Source organism: Podarcis vaucheri, assembly GCF_965113315.1.
Source record: "Podarcis vaucheri genome assembly, chromosome: 9".
Lineage (NCBI taxonomy): Eukaryota > Metazoa > Chordata > Lepidosauria > Squamata > Lacertidae > Podarcis > Podarcis vaucheri.
In genome coordinates, this window is record NC_138767.1 from 46,760,011 (window position 1) to 46,781,406 (window position 21,396).

At 44.0% G+C, this 21,396-nt stretch overlaps 1 protein-coding gene across 1 annotated transcript in view; it reads right to left on the minus strand.

Moving 5' to 3' along the window:
- The window catches only part of AADAT (aminoadipate aminotransferase), an 86,942-nt gene that overhangs the window by 24,274 nt on the left and 41,272 nt on the right, over positions 1 to 21,396 (minus strand). The window contains exons 21-28 of the mRNA XM_082238485.1: positions 19,482 to 19,691; positions 17,398 to 17,463; positions 16,040 to 16,122; positions 15,641 to 15,737; positions 15,326 to 15,387; positions 13,863 to 13,927; positions 9,491 to 9,597; positions 8,006 to 8,107 (exon numbers count right to left, since the gene is read on the minus strand). Coding sequence (XP_082094611.1) covers positions 8,006 to 8,107; positions 9,491 to 9,597; positions 13,863 to 13,927; positions 15,326 to 15,387; positions 15,641 to 15,737; positions 16,040 to 16,122; positions 17,398 to 17,463; positions 19,482 to 19,691 — 792 coding nt within the window. The remainder of the gene's footprint in view (positions 1 to 8,005; positions 8,108 to 9,490; positions 9,598 to 13,862; positions 13,928 to 15,325; positions 15,388 to 15,640; positions 15,738 to 16,039; positions 16,123 to 17,397; positions 17,464 to 19,481; positions 19,692 to 21,396) is intronic.

Genomic DNA, 21,396 nt, shown 5'->3' on the forward strand with positions numbered 1-21,396 from the left:
ATTCAAATTAATTTCAAGATAGTCCTTTAAAGCTTTTTGGGCCTTCTTTACAATCTCTTGATCTCTTAATAAGTTGTCATTCATTTTCCATCTGAAGGAATCGGCAGTGGTTAGTCTCATTTCCATTTTCAAAGCGTTATGGTCGGAGCATGTCTTTGGGCAGATTTCTATTTTTGTAGTCTTAGGTGCCAGCCCTCTAGTTGTCCAAATTTGGTCGATTCTTGTCCATGACAGATGGGCCTCAGAAAAGAAAGTTCCTTCTTTACCAAGGGGGTTTCTCGTCCTCCATAAATCAATTAAATCCATATTGTCAGTTAATTCGAAAAAGGTTTTTGGTAGTCTTCCATCTTTGGTCAAATTCTGGTTCTGTGACTTATCCATAAAAGTAGAGACAACCCCATTCATATCTCCCATCATAATGATGTTAGAGTAGTCCAGATAGTCCAGTAATGTCTCATGCAGCTTCTTGTAAAATTCTGATTTCCCCTCATTTGGTGCGTAGATTCCTAATATCAATATTTTCTCTCCTTGGGTCGATATTTCGATAGCCAGGATTCTTCCTTGTTCATCTTTGAACAAGAATTTTGGTGAAAGGTTCTCCTTGGCGTAGATCACCACGCCTCTCTTTTTAACTCTGTCTGATGAAATAAATTCTTGGCCTAGTCTTTTATTTATTAACACCTTCCTGTGTAACCTGGTCACATGAGTTTCTTGCAAACAGATTATATCCAAATTTTCTTTCTTTAGAATATGGAAGATCCTTTTGCGTTTTTCTGGGGAATTCGCGCCATTAATGTTCCAACTATACAGCTGCAGAGACATCCTGTATCGCTCTGTTGTTACTCTTTATTGGGTGTCTTCTTTTTTGTCCGGGTCCGAAGGTGGTGGCTCTTTCCCAGACTCTGGTGGTGGCCAAATAGCTGCTGCTCCTTTCTGCAAGTCTTCTCCGTTGTCGTGTAGGAACTTCTGGCTATCCTCTTTCGTTTTGATTTTTATCTTCTTTCCTTTGTATTTGAATGAAAGGCCTTGTGGAAACTCCCACCTGTATGGTATTCCGTTACCTCTCAAAAGTCCAGCTAGGTCAGTATAGTTAGATCTGAGATCCAATAATTGCTTAGGGATGTCCTTGTAGATTTGTGCTCTTCTATCCTGTATCACAAGTGCTTTGTTAAAATGTAGGTCAAGTAGCTTGTCTCTCTCCTGTTTAGTCCTTAAGATGATCAAACAGTCTCTAGGCCTGTCCTTTCCAACAACTCTTCCCAATCTAAATGCCGTTGTTATTTTAAAGTCTGTGTCTTCATTAATACCCCAGAATTTAGAGAATTCTGCTGTTAGAAAACCTATCAAGTCCTCTTTCTCAATCTCTGGGATAGAGCGTAATCTCAGGTTATTTTCCTTGTTTCGCAGTTCCACCAAAGACAGGTAAGCCTGCTGGTCTGTAATATGTTTGTGGAGGGGTCTTACCTCTCCTTTCAGTTCCTCCACTCCTTTTGCTGCGGCCTCTGCTTTTTGGTTCGCAGCCTCCGCCAGTTTTCGATTTTCAGATGTTGCGTCGTTTAGATTTCCAATGTCTTGTGAGTGCTTAGCCACCTGTTCTGAAAGTTTGGTAATTGAGGATGTGGCTAAATCAATTTTTGCAGTTTGGTCATCCACTTTTTTGTTCAAAATTGCAAATTGTTGTAACATTTCCTCTAACAAAGTGTTAGACCCTCCAGATGCCATATCCTCACCTGTTAATTGTTCAGCTTCTTCAGCTAGAGTTGTTGGCGAAGGTGCAGTCTGCAAAACGGCAGGGACTGAAGATCTACGTCCCTGAGAAGATAGGGTTGTTTGTGTCAGTTTGCCTTTCCCTGCCTTCGACGCAGCTCTTGTTTTTACTCTGTCGCTCATTCCCCACCTGTCTTTGGATTCAAGGTCAGGCTGTCAAAAATTTCCTGGGAAAGGCAGGCCTTGGAGTAAACAACCAAACCACAGAGAGACACAGCAAAGTTGGTTCCCAGGAAATTGTAAATCCCAAACTCCACTAGAGGGAGTACTGTTGCAGTTCAGGAAGGAAGAAACAAAGTTTCAGTCGCCATTAAAGTTCCTGCAATTAAGTAAATTAACAATAGTCTTTGGAGAAGACCTTTTCCCTCAAGCAGAGCTCTCACAATGTTGCCACAAGTCTCTTAAAAGGTGCAAAGTACAGTTGTTAAATTGTATCCAACAGTGATGCCTCTAAATATCCATTTCAGATTTGTAAGTGTATCTGCAAAACAGCCTTTTGTCCCGCTGCAAGTCCGGGGCTTGGGTTTTTAAAGTCTTTAGAATTTTTTAATAAGTTTAGCAGAGGAGGAAGTCCCCATAAAGAAAGATAGAATCAGTCCCAAAGAAATAAAAATAACTTGCCTTTCAGTTTCCAGCTTCTCTAAGCGTATGATTTCTCTTGGTTTAAAGCCCTTCTGTGCTGCTTCCAGCCTGTCAAATCCTTTGCCTTTGATCACTAAGCACCATCGGGAGACGGACTTCCTTTTTCTCGTCTCCCGCTTTCAGCCAAATTCTTAAATTTTGTAATCCAATCTCAGGTAGATCTTACTCACGAGTAGTTGGTCTGTAATCCAATGTAGAAGGAAGAAAGGTCGGCGCTCATCCGTAACAGCCGCGCGGCTTCACTCCCGCAGAAAGAGCGATGAATCCACAGCACCGCTTCCCCTCCGCGCTTCCGGAGCCCCTTACGGGGTCCCTTCTTCGTTTTGGGGGTTGCTCTTGGTGCCCGCCGGATCCCACGGCCACGAGCTCACTCTGCTCGTGGTTTTTCTTAGTGGGTCGTCGCTTTGCCGCAGCGAACGACCCTTTCCTGCGGAGCCCCTCTTCGCAGCGCGAAGAGGACCGCCATTACTTGTTTCGCGCCGCCTCCGGAAGTCGAGTTCAGTTTTTTCTTTCTCTGTTGTGTCTGTATGTTTTTTACCCTGCACTGAATAGCAACGCAGGGCCGTCTTAAGTATATCGGGCACTGTGGTGCAAAGCTCCCTTTGGCTCCCCCTCCCTGTTTCCCAGAGTTGTCCACCTTTCTTTAGGGAGGATGGCACTGCCAGCGGGGCTGGAGGAGGCAGGCAGTGGCTGGAGGGTGGCTCCTCTGGCGGGGAAGAGGCGGAGGCTGGATGCAGTGCCTCCCGGCTCAGCTGGCTGCTTTGTGCTGCAGTGGCCACGGCAGACAGAGACTTCAGGTACGGTGCTGCTTTGGCGCAGCATGGCAGAGGTGGGCGAGGGTGGCAAGCTGATGCTGGGAGGCGCTGCACCCAGCCTCCACCTCTTCCCTGGCACCCTCCAGAACTTGGCACCCTGGTGCCCCGCGCCACTAGTCTCTATGGGTAAGACGCAGAGGAGTAGGACCTGAGCACACCAGCACTTCCCACTCCCCTGGTTTCCAGAAGCTGCTATTTGGAAGCCTGACTGCCTCCAGCTGTGGAGGCAAAGCACGGCCACCATGGCTAGTAACTCCAATTCAAATTAAGCGCCCTGGGGCTGCTTTTAGAAAAAGAGAATCACACTGGCAGATCCAATCACAGATCTTCCGTGTAATGTCTTGTTAGGCACCAAACAATTCATGCGCTATCTGCACATGTGAATCAGCTCTGTATGTATTGACAGATGAAATAAACATTTATTTAAAAAATCTGATGAGTTTTATTGCCGACATTCCCAATATGTTTTGAGGAAAGGTCTTTGCTACCTAACTAGTACATCTCCTCCCTTCCTCCCCAAAGCATCCACAGTCGAATTGTATTGTATCGGTTTTGGTTTTGGCTGGGGGAGTAGTGTTCTTAATATTTAAGGTTAAAAAGGTTTCAGTTTTACATTGCAGAGGAATCATGGTAGTTATATATTCTTATATGCACCACCTCAAAAATAAATTATTAATAACTTCAATGTGTTTTTAAGATGATATCATACTGGTAGCTATTAGATTTATGGAGTTACTTGACCCTGTACTTTTCAATCATAGATAATATTTCATGAAGTTCGGGTGCCACCTGGTGGGAGTTTGATGTAACTGGGAATAGTGGGGTTTTTTTATTTTAAAAAATATACTGTATATAAAACCTTTACTAGGGATTTCCTCTCTAAACTTCTGAAGGGACTGGGTGTGCTCCCCTTTTTGGCTTTGGTAAAAAATAATCCATAGAGCTAAGAGGAAATGGCAGGGAATTTATCTCAGCATTGTACTTCAAGCTGGTCTCTTGCTTCTCCTATAGGCGCAGCAGCCTTGAATCCAAAACAGAAAGCTGCCATGCTCTCTGACTCTTTTCTACAGCATATAACAGGCAGCCTCCCTTGTGCTCTGACCTGCCTCCTTTGTGGGTCCTGGTTTCTCAGCAGTGCTCTGTGCGAAGGCCAAAGTTCAGAGCCCCCACCTCTCACCTTCTATTCTGCTCAATTCACTATGTTATAGTTGCAGCGCCCTGAGGCACCCCCTAGGCTCAGCGCCCGGTGTGGTTGAACCATTTACACCGCCCTGAATCCACCTCTGCTCCTTCCTGTCACCACTAACAGACTCAAATGATTTCCCTCTTGCTCACATCAGGAAAAACTGCAATCCTAAAAACTAACGCTGGCCTTTTGCCTTATTAACTAAAACCAGGGCTCAGGGAGGGGCTTCTCCAACTTGACTGTCTGGCACTGAATCTTCCAATGGCCCAACTGCCTACTTTTTGTTTGGTTAACAGCTCAGCCATCACTAGGCTCCATTCTCCTAGGCTGGCTTGGCTTGTATTTTCAACCATAGTGATTTGGCACAATTTAGCTCCTCAAACCTTGATTAATTCCAACTTTTATTGGGCCCAGGAATTTAGGGGGTTTGCACCCCACAAACTCATAACAATAATTTTGACAGGGTTAAAGGGAACCTTTACCCTATGAGCCAATGAATCCCTCCGGGCCACTCTGTCAGGTCCTCAGGAGGCTCCGTGTGCCATGTTCCTCATCAACCTCACTCTGCATTCGGGTGGTTTTTCTTGGCTGGAAAGTTTCCTTGAACTGTGTTGAAGCTGCTTGCTTAACTGGATTGAGAGATGGGTGGGTGGGGGACTAGAAGTCTCTGGCTTCTGCATAGCTGAAAATGGAACCCATGATATAAAGAGTGACAGCCATTGCTTCACTTTTTGCTACGCCTTTGGCCCTGCTCCACACTGGCATACAAGCCTTGGAAGGTTTTCTACGATGAAATGGATTTTCCTTGCGCTGGAAAATGTCCCCTACAACAGTTTACAACATGATCTTCTGTCTGTGATCCTTTCAACTGGCAATGCCAAGGATTAAGCTTGGAATCTTGCATCCATTATATAGGATGCTACCTCATACCCAGCCAGGGCCCTGGTCCATCAACATGGTGCCCATAGGTTATACGGTGCTCACATAGTCCTATCAAGTTCCCAGCCAAGTTCTCCATCCTCCTCACACACCCTGGGTGGAAGTCTAATCTTGCGGAAGTTATCTCAGTCTCTTTAGTAGTTGTACATGTCTGCAAAGGCATTCACCTTCTGTGCTGACCACAGGAGAAAAGCCATGAGACACTATCAGCAGACACTAGTATTGGACAAAAAGGAGAGGAAGAGACAAAAACAGGGGACTAGGACCTGTAGCTTGTTATGGATGCTAAGAGTTGCTAGGCAACACTTATTCCCCCCACCCCAGAGCTACAATTTGCAGAGTTCCCCATGAAGAGAGATTGATGGTTAAATGACCTTGGGAATTGTGGTGTCATGCATATAATCTAGTGGCTACTATGTTTAGGAGAGAGACCACTAGAGGGAGTCAACGCAAAGGCTTATAATTTTCCTAGGGATGCTAGACTGTCCAGGTTTGCGGTAAAAATAAATTTCTCCAGTGACTATGTAAGCTTGTGCATGTTGCTGTGGATAATCCAAATTTTAGCTGTCCCTTTCCCTGGCTGGAAGAAGGCAAAGCTGGCTCCAGGTTAGTCAGGTACAGCAGCAAGAAGGCAGGGCTGGCAATCACTGCCATTGGCAATTGCCTTTTAAATTCCCTTACCATGCCCCTAGAGGAAATCTATGTCTGGGGCCAAGAGGAGGCGCTTGGGCATGCTCCGGCTCTGGGCTGCTGCTGGTTTTCCTTCGCTCTGTGCTAAGAGAACCACTAGGCTTGTGGGAGCTGTAGCAATGAGTCCTTCTGAGGGCTTGGGTCATTGGTTTCTGCCCCATGGTGACAAGCCCTGGTGCTGAGTCTGGAAATAGATAATTCTGCTATTTCATGATGTGGGTTTTGTTATGTTATTGAGAATGCATTAAGCAGCATTGGAATAATGCTCTAAAAAGGAGCTTGAAATTTTACCTTAAGTAACCACCCAATTATATTAACTGTAATAAATTATAGGCCACAGTAATGCTTGCTTGCTTTTAACAAAAGCAAAAAATACGTAATATTTAAAATAATGAAACGCTGCTGTATAATCAATTATTTATTTAACAGCTCATGCTGTGAAATTAGAGGCACAGTTTTGAATATTAGCCAGTGAAGATTTTGGTAAAAGCTAGTTCGCCATTAGTATCAAGCAGTTTCTTCCTTTATAAGTTCAGCCAGTATCTGGAAACCCTAAAAAAAAAAAAGAGCAAGAACATGCTTTCCAAAATGCTCACAGTATTTAACTAATATTCCTGTAGTTAAACAAAGCCCATTCATCTGGCTTCATTGAAGATTGGCTTCATTGAAATGACCAGTACCTATATCTGACAAAATCAGTATATTTGCTCCAGTATACAATGGTACCTCAGGTTACAAATGCTTCAGGTTACAGACTCCGCTAACCTAGAAGTAGTACCTTGGGTTAAGAACTTTACCTCAGGATGGGAACAGAAATCGCGGGTCAGCGGGAGGCCCCATTAGCTAAAGTGGTACCTCAGGTTAAGAACAGTTTCAGGTTAAGAACGGACCTCCGGAACGAATTAAGTTCTTAACCCGAGGTACCACTGTACTGACACTAACTACACATATAAAGAGAGGGTAAAATATATGCCACTTCTTTGCAAATTATCAGACTTTTATTGTAATTTAAAATTCTTAAGACGAGACTGACTGAGAGTATTGGAAAACCCACAATTATTTTAATACAGAAAGAGAAAATCAAAGTTTTTGCAACGATCCAGAAACCAACTGTGATTTATTCTTCGTTTTTGTCAAATGCACCTTGTTCCCTTATTCCTTTTTATTCACAACATAAAAAAGAAAACAATTTGCACTTAAACTGGAATATTCAAGCCAATGGGTTTGGTAAATTTTCTAATGTTTCCAGTGGGGCTTATTTACTTGCACTAATGATTTTCAATAAAAACTGTTTCAGTTGTTTCTTCTGACAGAAAGAGAATGTCAAATCAAATGCAAAAAAATCCCATTCCCTTCCCCGGAACCAAGATGCAACAATTTGGCTGTAGTCCTATATATAATTAACATGCATACACTGAACTCAAGAGGAGTTTCGTCTCTGTAGATGTTTACTGGCACTGGCCATCACAGTTACGCAGCAACTCAAATCCACGATCTGCACTGTTGCCAGGGATTTCTCTCTGCTGCAGGGCAAACCACCACAGCAGCCCCTGCTGTGCTCGCTGAATCCTGCTGGCAGTAGCTAACAACCTAAATCCTTAAATGGGAGTTTTGTAGGCAAGGGCAGAGCAGGGCCATAGATGAATCCACTGGGTCCACAGCAGGTCCATTTCCCTCAGAAGGGCCCAGCTCAGGCCCCTTTGCTGCACCAGCCTGAGAGTTGGCACAGCAAAAATGGACAATTCAACTGTTTCTCCCACCCACACATACCCTTGCCCCCTGGCAAGGTTGTGGATCCAGCAATTAATCTACCACTCCATGCCTACTGCTTCACTTAGGATGGTGCAGTCCCATACATGTCTACTCAGGAGGAAGTTCTATTGAGTTCAATGGGATTTAGAATCATAGAATTTTGCTTCTCATGTAATTCCTTTTTCTGGACAACAAGAGAGTAGATTGCACTTACCCGGTCCATTTCATCTGGAGTAGCAAAAGAGTAGGAAACTCTGATATGAGGGGATGCTTCTGAGGGATCAATCATATAAGGTTTCCCAGGAAGTAAAGACACCTAAAAATGTTGATTATTTTTTACGACTTGTTCATTACTTTTATTGCTTGTGTGTATTTAATTTAACACAAGTGAACAACACAAGCAATGCTTGTGTGTATGTAGATGCTACTAATTTATCATGCATGAATATACTGTTTGTAGATCTGTTATTGTCCACATGTTATTTCCGCATGTTTGCGTAGTGAAGTAAATGGAAGGGAGGAGTTATAGAATGGAAATTCAACATATTTCCATCAATGAAAGCATATACTTTAGTCCAATGGACAATCTTTCCCTGTGTCCTATTGCACTAGCCTGTACTGGCTTCCACTAGCAGAACAGGGTAGTTTAATCCATCCCCTAAATTTTAGTTATCTCAGATAGGAGTAAGAAAGAGACCTTTCCATATATATTAAACTAGAGAAAAACTGCTGAAACAAGTTCATTTCTGGCCTGCTTATTATAGTACACTTTGTTCTTGTGAATGATGAGGGCTCATAGAACGCAACCATATTACTTATGTAATATGATTTGTGCTTTAAAAAAAACAAAGGAAATTAAATTCAAAAGGATAAATCAATGGTAGTTTTACGGACCTCCACCTTACTGAACTGGATTACTTGGCACACATTTATATTTTTCAGGAGTATTTCATTTTCAGTTGCAGAATTTCTACAAGAAGTTCTTTCATTTGCATTTTCCACTGAAATGGCTTTTTGTTGCTGACACAACAATGAGGCTATAACAATAGAACTGGTAGAAGCTGATCTCCACAGAAATTTATGGACTGCATGATTTGGTCAGAAGCAGGGATGCATGAATTTCAGTTTTTTTCTTATTTTTCCAGCCTTAAGATCAATTTTACACATTTCCACACCATTATACAAGTTGTCTTGAGAATTCATCAACATTTTGCTGTGTATTTCTCCCAGTATATACATTTTTGTATGCAACTTGCCAAATAATACACATAATTGGATGTTATTTTAACTAATATATGTATTTTTATGCACACTTTCCCCTAATGTGCCATTTTTCTACACATCACAGTTGTATTGCAAAATTCAGAGAAATGAAAAATTCAAAGGATACAAATGAGCCTTATCTAATTATGTTTGACTCAGAGTAGGTCTACTGAAAGTGATGTAAATAAATTAATCATGTCCATTAATCTTAATGTGTCTACTTTGAGTAGGATTAAGATTTCTTCGGGAAGTGCAAATTAATCAGGTTTGCAGTAAAATGCAAACTAAAGCAGAATTTCTTTCTCATCCTTATTCAGACATGACAGCCCAGTGACATCAGCCCATTGACTTGTGGCACTTCACCCACCAACTCCACATCATGAAATATTTTAGCCTTTCCCATTACCACAGCAGTAGAGTAATCGATTTTTCTTACCCCCTTTTCCAGTGCTTTTTCCATGACCATCTGGAATGTATCTGAAACCCCCTTAATTTTAATCCACAAAAATAGTCCAGCATTAGGGGCATGCCACTCTGCTAAACCTAGAGGAGAAAGCACAACAACGAAGTGAAAGCATCCTAACGAGCTTATCAAGCGTTTGTGTTTTTAAAATATTCAGTGCTTACGACAAACACAGTGGTGTAGAAGAACACTTCAGCCTTCTTCACCAGGGCCTCAGACAAACAGTTTCTTATGTCAGAGGCCAGATTTTCTATCACACTCAGCCAACTAATAGCTATCATAGTCTTGTATATGTATTGGTTTTGAGCACACATGGTCCTTGGACATTCCAAGGGTGAGTTCACACAACCTGAGCTTCATGCTTACATGTGGGTCAAGTAAACAAGCACTAGCACTGGGGTTTAAAGTTGCCATTTACCATCATACTGTTTTTCTGCGTGACCCAATAGCAAAGCAATGTCTCTTTTTCTGATGATGTAAGACACATCCAGATACTACTATGGTGGTGTTATAATCTGATGAGAGTAAGTAGAAGGCACAAAATGAAACCCATGTCATTTGCTAATCACACATCCAGGAAGTACCATTCCATAGTTCTAGTTGGCTAATTAAGCTATAAGGATCGCCTCTAGCGAGTTCTTTTTACCTTCCTGCCTTCCAGACATACCACCACACTCCTTGGCAGCAAATTCCACTGTCGAACAGCTCTTACTGTCAGGAAGTTCTTCCTAATGTTTAGGTGGAATCTTCTTTCTTGTAGTTTGGATCCATTGCTCCGTGTCCGCTTCTCTGGAGCAGCAGAAAACAACCTTTCTCCCTCCTCTATATGACATCCTTTTATATATTTGAACATGGCTATCATATCACCCCTTAACCTCCTCTTCTCCAGGCTAAACATGCCCAGCTCCCTTAGCCGTTCCTCATAAGGCATCGTTTCCAGGCCTTTGACAATTTTGGTTGTCCTCCTCTAGACACATTCCAGATTGTCAGTGTCCTTCTTGAACTGTGGTGCCCAGAACTGGACACAGTACTCCAGGTGTGGTCTGACCAGAGCAGAATACAGTGGCACTATTACTTCCCTTGATCTAGATGCTATACTCCTATTGATGCAGCCCAGAATTGCATTGGCTTTTTTAGCTGCCGCGTCACACTGTTGGCTCATGTCAAGTTTGTGGTCAACCAAGACTCCTAGATCCTTTTCACATGTACTGCACTCAAGCCAGGTGTCACCCATCTTGTATTTGTACCTCTCATTTTTTTTGCCCAAGTGCAATACTTTACATTTCTCCCTGTTAAAGTTCATCTTGTTTGTTTTGGTCCAGTTCTCTAATCTGTCAAGGTCGTTTTGAAGTGTGATCCTGTCCTCTGGGGTGTTAGCCACCCCTCCCAGTTTGGTGTCATCTGCAAATTTGATCAGGATGCCCTTGAGTCCATCATCCAAGTCGTTGATAAAGATGTTGAATAAGACCGGGACCAAGACAGAACCCTGTGGCACTCCACTAGTCACTCTTCTCCAGGATGAGCACCCTTTGGGTTCGGTCAGTCAGCCAGTTACAAATCCACTGAGTGGTAGCATAGTCAAAACCGCATTTTACCAGCTTCTTTACAAGAATATCATGGGGTACCTTGTCGAATGCCTTGCTGAAATCAAGGTAGGCTACATCCACTGCGTTCCCTTCATCTACCAGGCTTGTAATTCTGTCAAAAAACGATATCAGGTTAGTCTGACATGACTTATTTTTCAGAAATCCATGCTGACTATTGGTGATCACAGCATTCCTTTCTAGGTGCTCACAGACTGTTTGCTTAATGATCTACTCCAGAATCTTCCCTGGTATTGATGTCAGACTGACTGGGCGGTAATTATTTGGGTCCCCTCTTTTCCCCTTTTTGAAAATAGGGACAACATTTGCCCTCCTCCAGTCTGCCGGGACTTCGCCTGTTCTCCAGGAATTCTCAAAGATGACTGCCAGTGGTTCTGCGATCACATCTGCCAGTTCTTTTAATACTCTTGGATGCAGTTCATCTGGCCCTGGAGACTTGAATACATCTAAACTAGCCAAGTATTATTGTACTATCTCCTTAGTTATTCTGGGCTGTGTTTCCTCTGCTGAATCATTTGCTCCAAATTCTTCAGGTCGGGCATTGTTTTCTTTATCGGAGAAGACTGAGGCAAAGAAGGCATTGAGGAGTTCAGCCCTTTCTGTGTCCCCTGTTTGCATTTCACCATCTTCTCCTCTGAGTGACCCCACTGTTTCTTTGTTCTTCCTTTTGCTACGGACATACCCATAAAAGCCTTTTTTGTTGCTTTTAACCTCTCTAGCAAGCCTGAGTTCATTCTGTGCTTTAGCTTTTCTGACTTTGTGTCTACATGTGCTGGCTATTTGTTTGAATTCCTCTTTGGTGGTTTCCCCCCTTTTCCATTTTTTGTACACATTCTTTTTTAATCTTAACTCAGTTAAAAGTTCTTTAGATAGCCACCCTGGCTTCTTTAGGCACCTTCCATGTTTCCATCTCATTGGTATTGCCTGAAGTTGTGCTTTTACTATCTCCCTCTTAACAAACTCCCAGCCATCATGAACTCCCTTTCCTTTTAGTATTACTGTCCATGGGATCTCACCCAGCACTTCCCTAAGTTTTATGAAGTCGGCTTTCTTAAAGTCAAGAAACTGAGTCCTAGTATGCTTGGCTGCTCCTTTCCGCTGTATAGTAAACTTCAGAAGAGCATGATCACTCGCGCCTAATGATCCTTCCACTTCTACCCCACTAACCAGGTCATCAACATTGGTTAGGACCGGATCTAAAATGGCTGTTCCTCTTGTTGCTTCTCCCACTTTCTGGACAATGAAGTTGTCTGCAAGGCCAGTGAGGAATCTGTTTGACCTTATGCTCTTGGCTGAGTTTGACATCCAACAAATATCCGGGTAATTGAAGTCCCCCATTACTACTATCTCCCTTCCTTTTGCATGCTTGGCCATCTGTTCCAGGAAGGCATCATCTATGTCCTCCGTTTGGCTTGGGGATCTATAGTAAACTCCCACAATGAGGTCTCTGTTATTCTTCTCTCCCTTAATTTTGACCCAAATGCTCTCACTTTGGCTTTGAGGTTCTAAATCTTGGATCTCTTCACAGGTATACACATCCCTGACATATAACGCCACTCCTCCTCCTTTCTTGTCTGGTCTGTTTCTCTGAAATAGATTGTATCCCTCCATTATTACATTCCAATTGTGGGACTTATCCCACCAGGTTTCAGTGATGCCTATTATGTCATATTTAGTTTGCTGTACCAAGAGCTCAAGCTCATCTTGTTTATTTCCTATGCTTTGTGCATTAGTGTACAGACATTGAAGTCCATTAATCATTCCCCCATGTCTCTTATTTAAGGATTTTTTCCTCCCACCATTAGGTCTGCGTGCTGTTTGCTCCATTTGGTCTATGACATTTGGATGATCATCTTCATCAATTGATAGACTCCTACCTTCAGGAGCACTGTCTCCCTCCCCCACATTAGTTTGTTTAAAGCCCTCCTGATGAGGTTTCTGAGATTTTTGGCAAAAACATTCCTCCCAACCGTTGTGAGGTGCAGCCCATCGCTTGCCAGAAGTCCATCTTCAAGAAACTGCAGTCCGTGATCTAAGAACCCAAACCGTTCCTGTTTACACCATTTGCAAAGCCAGCTGTTCACTTCCACTATTTTCCCCTCTCTCCCTGGGTCACGTCGTTCAACTGGGAGGACAGATGAGATGACAATTTGTGCATTTAATTGCTTCAATTTCCTGCCCAGAGCCTCGTAGTCTCTTTTGATCTTCTGGAGGCTATTACATGATCTAGAGCTCTTAGTCTCATGAAGTGAAGGCCAAGAAATGTGCTCTACAGGCTAGTCTAAATGTTTCATTTCTAAAGCAGATACTGCTTAAAATAATCTCTCTGTGTTGCATTTTCCACAGTAACTCAGAGTGCAGCACCTAATGGACTTTTCTCAGCAGGCACAGTTTCCATGCACTCATTCTTGACCGTGGCTGATGCCTCCAACACGAACACTCTACATGATGTGGACAAATAACTTGATAAGCCATGCTGTGCACACCAGTGGCGCATGGAGGAGACACACTCCATTCTGTTCTGAGTTCTTTTGAATGGCAGATGCTTGTTTCAAGGAGCAACTGTTTGACAAGTAGTAATGGCAACCCTAACCCATCCATTTTCTCACTCCTACCATGTTAAAATCATCTTAGCCTTTGTGTTTCTTCTTTAAATCTGTACAGAATCTTTTGTGGTTTATTAAAAAAAAAATCCGGGCACATTGTTACGTCTAATTGCCCATGGGAGTGAGTTCACTGACCTGTCAGCCATTTGTCTGCTGCAGCAAGCATCGCATCGCGCTGTTTTTTGTAGAACTCTGCCACTCTGAAAACAAACAATCAATGCTTGCATTCTTAGCGAAGAAAAGTGGGGGTCATGTGTCAGCCGTAGCACTTCCATTAAATTGTTCTAGACAAGTCACATTCAGAACTAATATAACTTGAACAGCAATACAAGGCACTCAATCTCTGTACTGTGGATGGAGACTATGGGCAGTTGCTTAGGTCACACAATAGCTGGCAACAATTTACTGCGGAAGAAATGGCTAGCACTGTTTCTTCTACTACCCCTTTCATAGATTAAGCAAAAAAATGCATTGTTGCCCACGATCTCAGGTGTGACCAAGAAGACAGCATATATTTGGGTGAGAATTTAATGATTGCATCCTTCCTAGTTAGTATGATTTCTTCAGAATTCATTTTGATTATAAGTTTGAGTGAAAAATAAGCTCCCCAAATTCTCCATCCTATTTGGGTGGGGAAATGGACAGTGTGGGTTTTTTTTGTATATTCTCCTACATAACCCTAGGCTGTCCACCTCTTCCACGATGTAGCAGCAGTAAAGTTAATGGGAAACCTCTACCTGCCAAGAACCATAACAGAATGAATGAATGAATGAATGAATGAATGACATAAAGAGAAATAGGGAAGGTAAGTAGGACACATGTCAAGGGGAAGATGGTGCTGTATTTTTTGCTCTATAATACGCACTTTTCCCCTCCAAAAAAGTATGGGGAAATGTGTGTGTGTCTTATGGAGCGAATGCAGGCTCCATGGCTTCAGCGAAAGCAACGGGAAGCCTCCGGAGTGCAGCGGGCTCAGTGCCCCTTCAGCGAAGCGGGAGGAGAAATGGAAGGGGCTCCGTTTCTCCTGCCGCTTCGCTGAAGGGGCGATGCGCAGAGAGGGAGAGAATTTTTTTTTTCTTGTTCTCCCCCTCTATTATCAATTATTTCAAAATAGAATGAAGACGGTAGGACCATGGCGAGAGCTTTCACAGGCAAAGGTGCTTTTTTCTGATCTGGTGCTATGAGATACTGTGGTCAACTGTTAACCGTATCCATTAACTATAGCCTGAGCCCGGTTTTTGCCGGGGAGGGCGGGATACAAATAAAAATTATTATTATTATTATTATTATTATTATTATTATTATTATTATTATTTCTTCTATGGAATTGATGAAAGTGACACTTACAGCCTATGGACTGTGAGCATGTTAGAAACATAAGGAGCTGTCTTATACTGAGTCAGACCACTGGTCCAACTAGCTCAGGACTGCTTGCACTGACTGACAGCAGCTCTCTGGGGTTTCAAGCACGGAGTCTCTCCCAGCCCTCCCTGGAGATGCCGGGGATTTTTACCTGAGACCTTCTGCATGCAAAGCTGATGCTCTACCACTGAGCTATAGCCCTTCCCCAAATGCTAGCCTTTTCATAATCCCCTTACCGGTCTGCATTATCCAGAAAACCCTTTTGCCCCCACTTCTTAAGAAGTTCCATTACGATGACCTGCAAGAGAAAGCAAGAAAGCACCCAATGTGATGTCACAATCTAAATAAAATATGCAAGATGTGTGTATTCACCGTTAGTTCCCAGGATTCCTTGGAGGGGAACCATGACTGGGAGTGCTTCGATTTTTAGCTGAATTCTATATATGTTTATTTAGGATTAAGCATTCAATTGGGGCCCCACTTTCAATTAAGTGTTATCAGGATTACAGCTTTAGTTTTGGAAAGCAATCCAATATATGACTAATGCTTACCTGTGCAAAAGTGTTGGGTTGCATTGTTGAGGCCTGAGTATGTAGAACAATCTTGTCTATAAAAGGTGCAGGTCCTGTTATAAAGCCTATTCTCAACCTATAGAAAAGAAAACACAACAAAGAGTTGAAAGACACACACTCTACTTAATTTGGCAAGTCCGCAGCTTTAAATTTTGTCCTTTTTTTGTTTTGCACATAGTTTTGTACAACGCCGTCTGGATTTTGTGAGGGCTGTCAAATCACTGAGAACACCCATAGCCGCGCAACAAGCATTTCAATTTGCAGTATTTGACAGATTCAAATATCGTTATCGTTTCAAAATCTCCATCGTCACACTAATTTAAGGTGATAGGGGCATTGCTACAAGGAGCATGTTCTGCACTTTTATATTCTACTCACCCGGAAGAGATAATTTTCGAGAATGAATCACCTCTGATGACTCGACCATCAACATCCATTGAAAGAAATGATGGCGCTTTAGTCTTAAAATGCAAATAATATAATATTATTAAAACAAAACAAACCAATATTAAGGTTTCGCTTGGCACATGAACTATGTGGAGGTGGGATAAGAACATAAGAAGAGCCGTGTTAGATTCAGGGGCAAAGATGTCAGAGGCAAAGGGATGGAGGCTGTCAGTGTTATTTACTGCTGAAGTGGTCCACCTAGTCTAGTACCTAGTCCAGCAGGTTCTGAGCCACATAGCCATTTTCAGCAACTGGTGTACTGCTTCCAACAGTGGAGGCAGAACATAGACATCAAGATTAGTAACCATTAATATGATAGCAAACTGTTCCCCTGAAAAGTACTGTAAGAAATGGGAAGGGGGAAAATTGTATTTCTTTCCTACCTAGAAGTTGTACAAATGGTGCATAGAACTTTTTTTTTAAATGAACCAACCTCTAGACACCAGCACAGATCAATGGAGACATTGACTGTCATCATCATGCCAAGCCTACGGATCAATGGAGATATTGACTATCATCATCATCATGCCAAACCTGGGCCTAGGAGAGCCCAGGTGTGTGTAGGGGCCTCTGAGCTGATCCTGCAGTTTCTCCAGGATCTGGAGGACCTTTCCCCACAAAAGACAGAGGGCCATATATTGCCACTGTGAGTGTACTCTCTACAATGCATTGAAAGCACCTTGCACCAATCATGGGGCTTTCACATAGCCAGGAAAATGGCTTTGGGGAAGCTAGAGGATGACGTAATCAAGGTGTTAGAGGCAAAGATACTGGAGCTATCAAAGCATTAACTACTGGTCTAGCATCGTTGCTAGAAAGAAAAATATGACCATTGCGCTTAGACATGATGGAGGACATGAAAAACTGGATATTCTTAAAAGAGACAAGCTAGGGCAAGGCAGAACTGTGTGACATGTGACTCAAGACTGTCAGTCATCTGCTCTTGGCTTGTCACCTGCTTTTGGGGGAAGAATTGTGACTCGGTAGTAGAGCACCTGTTCTGCATGTAGAAATTCCCAGGTTCAGTCCTTGGCATCTCCAGGTGGGCTGGAAGAGACTCCTGACTGAATTCCTGGAGAGCTGCCAACATTCAGTGTAGACAATACTGCTCTTGATAGATGAATGGGATGACTTGGTTGTAAGGCTTCCTATATTCTTGGGCCTAAGTGCCTAAGGAGCCTTAAAATCTAGAGGCTGAACGTGCTTTTCTTTTGTGTCAAGAAGAAAACATACACAGAGCAAACCAATTAGTACATTTAGTTTGGTAAGCGCTATTAGTTTGATTTTACCTTCTGAAACTGGATGAAATAGTATGGATCATCTTCTATTATAAGAAAGTTGTATTCGTGGGCAAGCTAAAAGGTAAACCAACAAGAAAAGAAGAGAAAATAATTTTGTGGAATGATCAGTGAATACACAACTATGGTTTGCCAACAAGCCAAAGTAATAGTGGTCCTATCAAACATGAGAAAACCTTGGAAAATTGATGGGTCCCAAGTTTATGTTCATCTTTCCCATTTTGTGCTGAGTCTATGAACAGTCACCTCAGGTGGCGGCGGAGGGGAAGTAAGGGGCACCATGTTGTTTTGCCTCAAGTGGGAAAATGCCCTGGGCTGGCCCTGCTTTCTGTGAACTCTCCTTTGCTGCCTTCTTCCTTGCTGTGCCAGAGCAGTGAGGATGGGAGCACAGGGAATTTGCCTACCGTATTTTTCGCACCATAGGACGCAGTTTTTCCGTCTTAAAAACTAAGGGGTAAAGTCTGTGTGTCCTATGGAGCGAATGCAGGGGGGGGGGAGGCAAGCAGGAAAAGCCCCCAAGAGCCACACGCAAGCTTTGCGGGGCTCTTGCGGGCTTTTCCCCAGGAGGGAGAAGGGACTGACGCGGCCAGTCAGTCCCTTCTCCCCCCTCTAGAAAAGCCTTGCGCAATCTCTCCAGTCGCGGGGGGCTGTGCAAGGCTAAAGAGGAAGCCGGGGCAGCGAGCGCGATCCATCCTGCTCGCTGCCCAGGCTTCGTCTTTAGCCTTGCGCGCCTCTCCAGCCGCGGGAGGCTGCGCAAGGCTAAAGAAGCCAACTTTTTAAAAATCTCTCTCTACCTCTTTTTCTTTTTTCGTCCTTTCTCCACCACCTTCTTTTCCTCTGGGTCAGTGTTTTTATCTAGATTAATGTTTTAGTTTGGAGGGGGGATATTATAAAAAAAGAAACTTTGCAGCTTTTATTTTAGTATACAATAAAAACAGATTAAACAAAACACAAAAGAAGGAAATAGCATAGAAGAAGAAGAGAAAAGGGAAAGAGGGGGATACAAAGCCATTTACCAGAGGTAGATCTTAACCCTTGCCTCACCTGGGAGCTTCTCTGGGCAGGAATTCCCTCGGCTTAAGTGGGGTGAGGGAAGAGTAGCAGGTAGGGGGGTACCTACCTAGACAGTGAAGCCACATGTCTCTCCAATGAAAATTGGGAGTGGGCATTGTGTGAAGTGGCTGTGGATCTCCTGCCGCAGAAGTGTAGGACTGTAGGGCCACCCGAGGGTCATCTAGCCCAGCCCCCTCACAATGTAGGAATCACAGCTAAAGAACGCCAGGCAGATGGTCCCCCAACCGCTGCTTAAAAGCCTCCAGTGGTGGAGACCCCAAACACCTTCTGAGGTCATAGAATTGCAGGGTTGGAAGGGAACCCCAGGAGTCATCTAGTCCAGCCCCGGTGGACAGCGGGCACGATCCATCCCGTTGTGCAAGGCTAAAGATGCTGCTCAAGGCTAAAGAGGAAGCCAAGGCAGCGAGCGGGATGGATTGTGCTCGCTGCCTTGTCTTCTTCTTTAGCTGCGCTGGAGAGGTTTAGCTCCTGACTGGAGAGGTTGCACGGCTATGGATCCCGCACGCTGTCTTGGCTTCCTTGCTCTTTGGGGCGGTGGGGGGACCCAGGCTTCCCCCGCAGCCCCGAGAAGCTCTGGGAGAAGCTCTTTGGGGCTGGGGGGGAATAATATTTTCCCCCTTGATTTCCCCCTCTAAAAACTAGGTGTGTCCTGTGGTCCGGTGCGTCCAATAGAGCGAAAAATACATTAATTGTTTTGAGAAAGAGACATCTCTCTCATCTGCTACTGCATTTGTAGTACTGCCAACTAGTGCTCTCTTTTTTTGGATAAAATAAGGTGTCAGTACATAGGATGCAAAGAGGAAGAAGAGGTGACCACACTCCATATTGGTAGGTAGTTTCTTAAAAAAAGCAAAAAGAAGAAGAAGAAGAAGAAGAAGAAGCAGCAGCAGCAAGCACAGTTGTCTATACTAAATTGCCGCTCTGTATACCTGCCTAGGGTTGCTTAGTGGAAATGCTGTCTTTGTTTCTACTTAAGATGATGCCCGGGTACCAAGGATTACCTGGTAAATCTCTTTTTTGCGTTCCGCTGTCAGGGAGCTCCCAGAAGGATTGCCACCATTAGGAACACTGTACAGGAACTTAGGGGGCTTGTCCATGAGCTTATGCACATTGTCTGATTTCCACCTGGAAAGAATCTCCTTCAAGCTTTTGGGAATGATGCCATGTTCATCACTAGGTACTTTGATGATGTTACATCTCAAGGCTTTTAGCTGTTTATGAAAAGAAACATGGTATTACACATAATTTATTATCCAATCCACAGAGGCCATTAAAACCAGGACATTATTTCAGCAGCTAAGCTCGAAACCACTCGTATACAGAAGCCATATACCGTGCCCCTTAAAACTGGTTCTGGAATGTCATGTGCTGATGGTAGTAGCTAATGGAGGATGGATCACAGTTGGAGGATGGATGGCGGCTAACAGATTGAGGTTGAATCCTGACAAGAAAGAAGAACTGTTTTGGGGGGACAGGAGGTGGGCAAGTGTGGAGGACTCCCTGGTCCTGAATGGGATAACTGTGCCCCTGAAGGACCAGGTGTGTAGCCTGGGAGTCATTTTGGACTCGCAGCTGTCCATGGAGGCACAGGTCAATTCTGTATCCAGGGCAGCTGTTTACCAGCTCCATCTGATATGCAGGCTGAGACCCTACCTGCCCGCGGACTGTCTTGCCAGAGTGATGCATGCTCTAGTTATCTCCCGCTTGGACTACTACAACGAGCTCTATGTGGGGGTACCTTTGAAGGTGACCAGGAAACTACAACTAATCCAGAATGTGGCAGCTAGCCTGGTGACTGGGAGTGCCCGCTGAGACCATATAACATCTGTCTTGAAAGACCTACATTGGCTCCCAGTACGTTTCCAAGCACAATTCAAAGTGTTGGTGGTGACCTTTAAACGGCCTCAGTCCAGTATACCTGAAGGAGCGTCTCCACCCAGCACCAAGGGCCTTCTGGCGGTTCCCTCATTGCGAGAAGTGAGGTTACAGGGGACCAGACAGAGGGCCTTCTCGGTAGTGGCGCCCGCCTAATGTAGGTCTTTCAAGACCGGTGTTATATGGTCTCGGCGGCCGCTCCCAGTCACCAGTCTGGCTGCTGCATTCTGGATTAGTTGTAGTTTCCGGGTCACCTTCAAAGGTAGCCCCACATAGAGCGCATTGCAGTAGTCCAAGCGGGAGATAACCAGAGCATGCACCACTCTGGCAAGGCAGTCCGCGGGCAGATAGGGTCTCAGCCTACGTACCAGATGGAGCTGGTAAACAGCTGCCCTGGACACAGATTTGACCTGTGCCTCCATGGACAGCTGTGAGTCCAAAATGACTCCCAGGCTGCGCACCTGGTCCTTCAGGGGCACAGTTACCCCATTCAGGACCAGGGAATTCTCCACACCTGCCCGCCTCCTGTCCCCCAGAAACAGTATTTCTGTCTTGTCAGGATTCAATCTCAATCTGTTTGCCGCCATCCATCCTCCAACCGCCTACTACAGTATAAATGCTAGTGACGATTAGGGATGCACAAAGATTCATCCTAAGAGGGGATTGAGACTTTGTAGGCTCTCCAAACCCTCCCTGCCAGAAATGGATGCTAACAGCATCATTTTCCCATGAGGAATGTTGAGACGTGTCGTTCCAGCCTCTTTCCTGTGTAAGAAATGGATGCTCTAAGTACCCATGCTGACATTGCCACCTTTGCTGCTGTCCCTTTACTGGGATAGAGGTAGGGGAAGGGATGGTGGCAGTGGGTGCTCAGAGATTCAGCTGAGCAGGCCTTGATGCAAGCCTGATTATGGCAAGCTTCAAGTTAAGGGGCTTGCTTGGACGGGTCTAGTCATGAGAAATGAAACTGAGCTGCTTGCTATGCGAATATTCCTATTGATTCTTCACAACATCCACATTGACAATGGAAAGAAACCACGA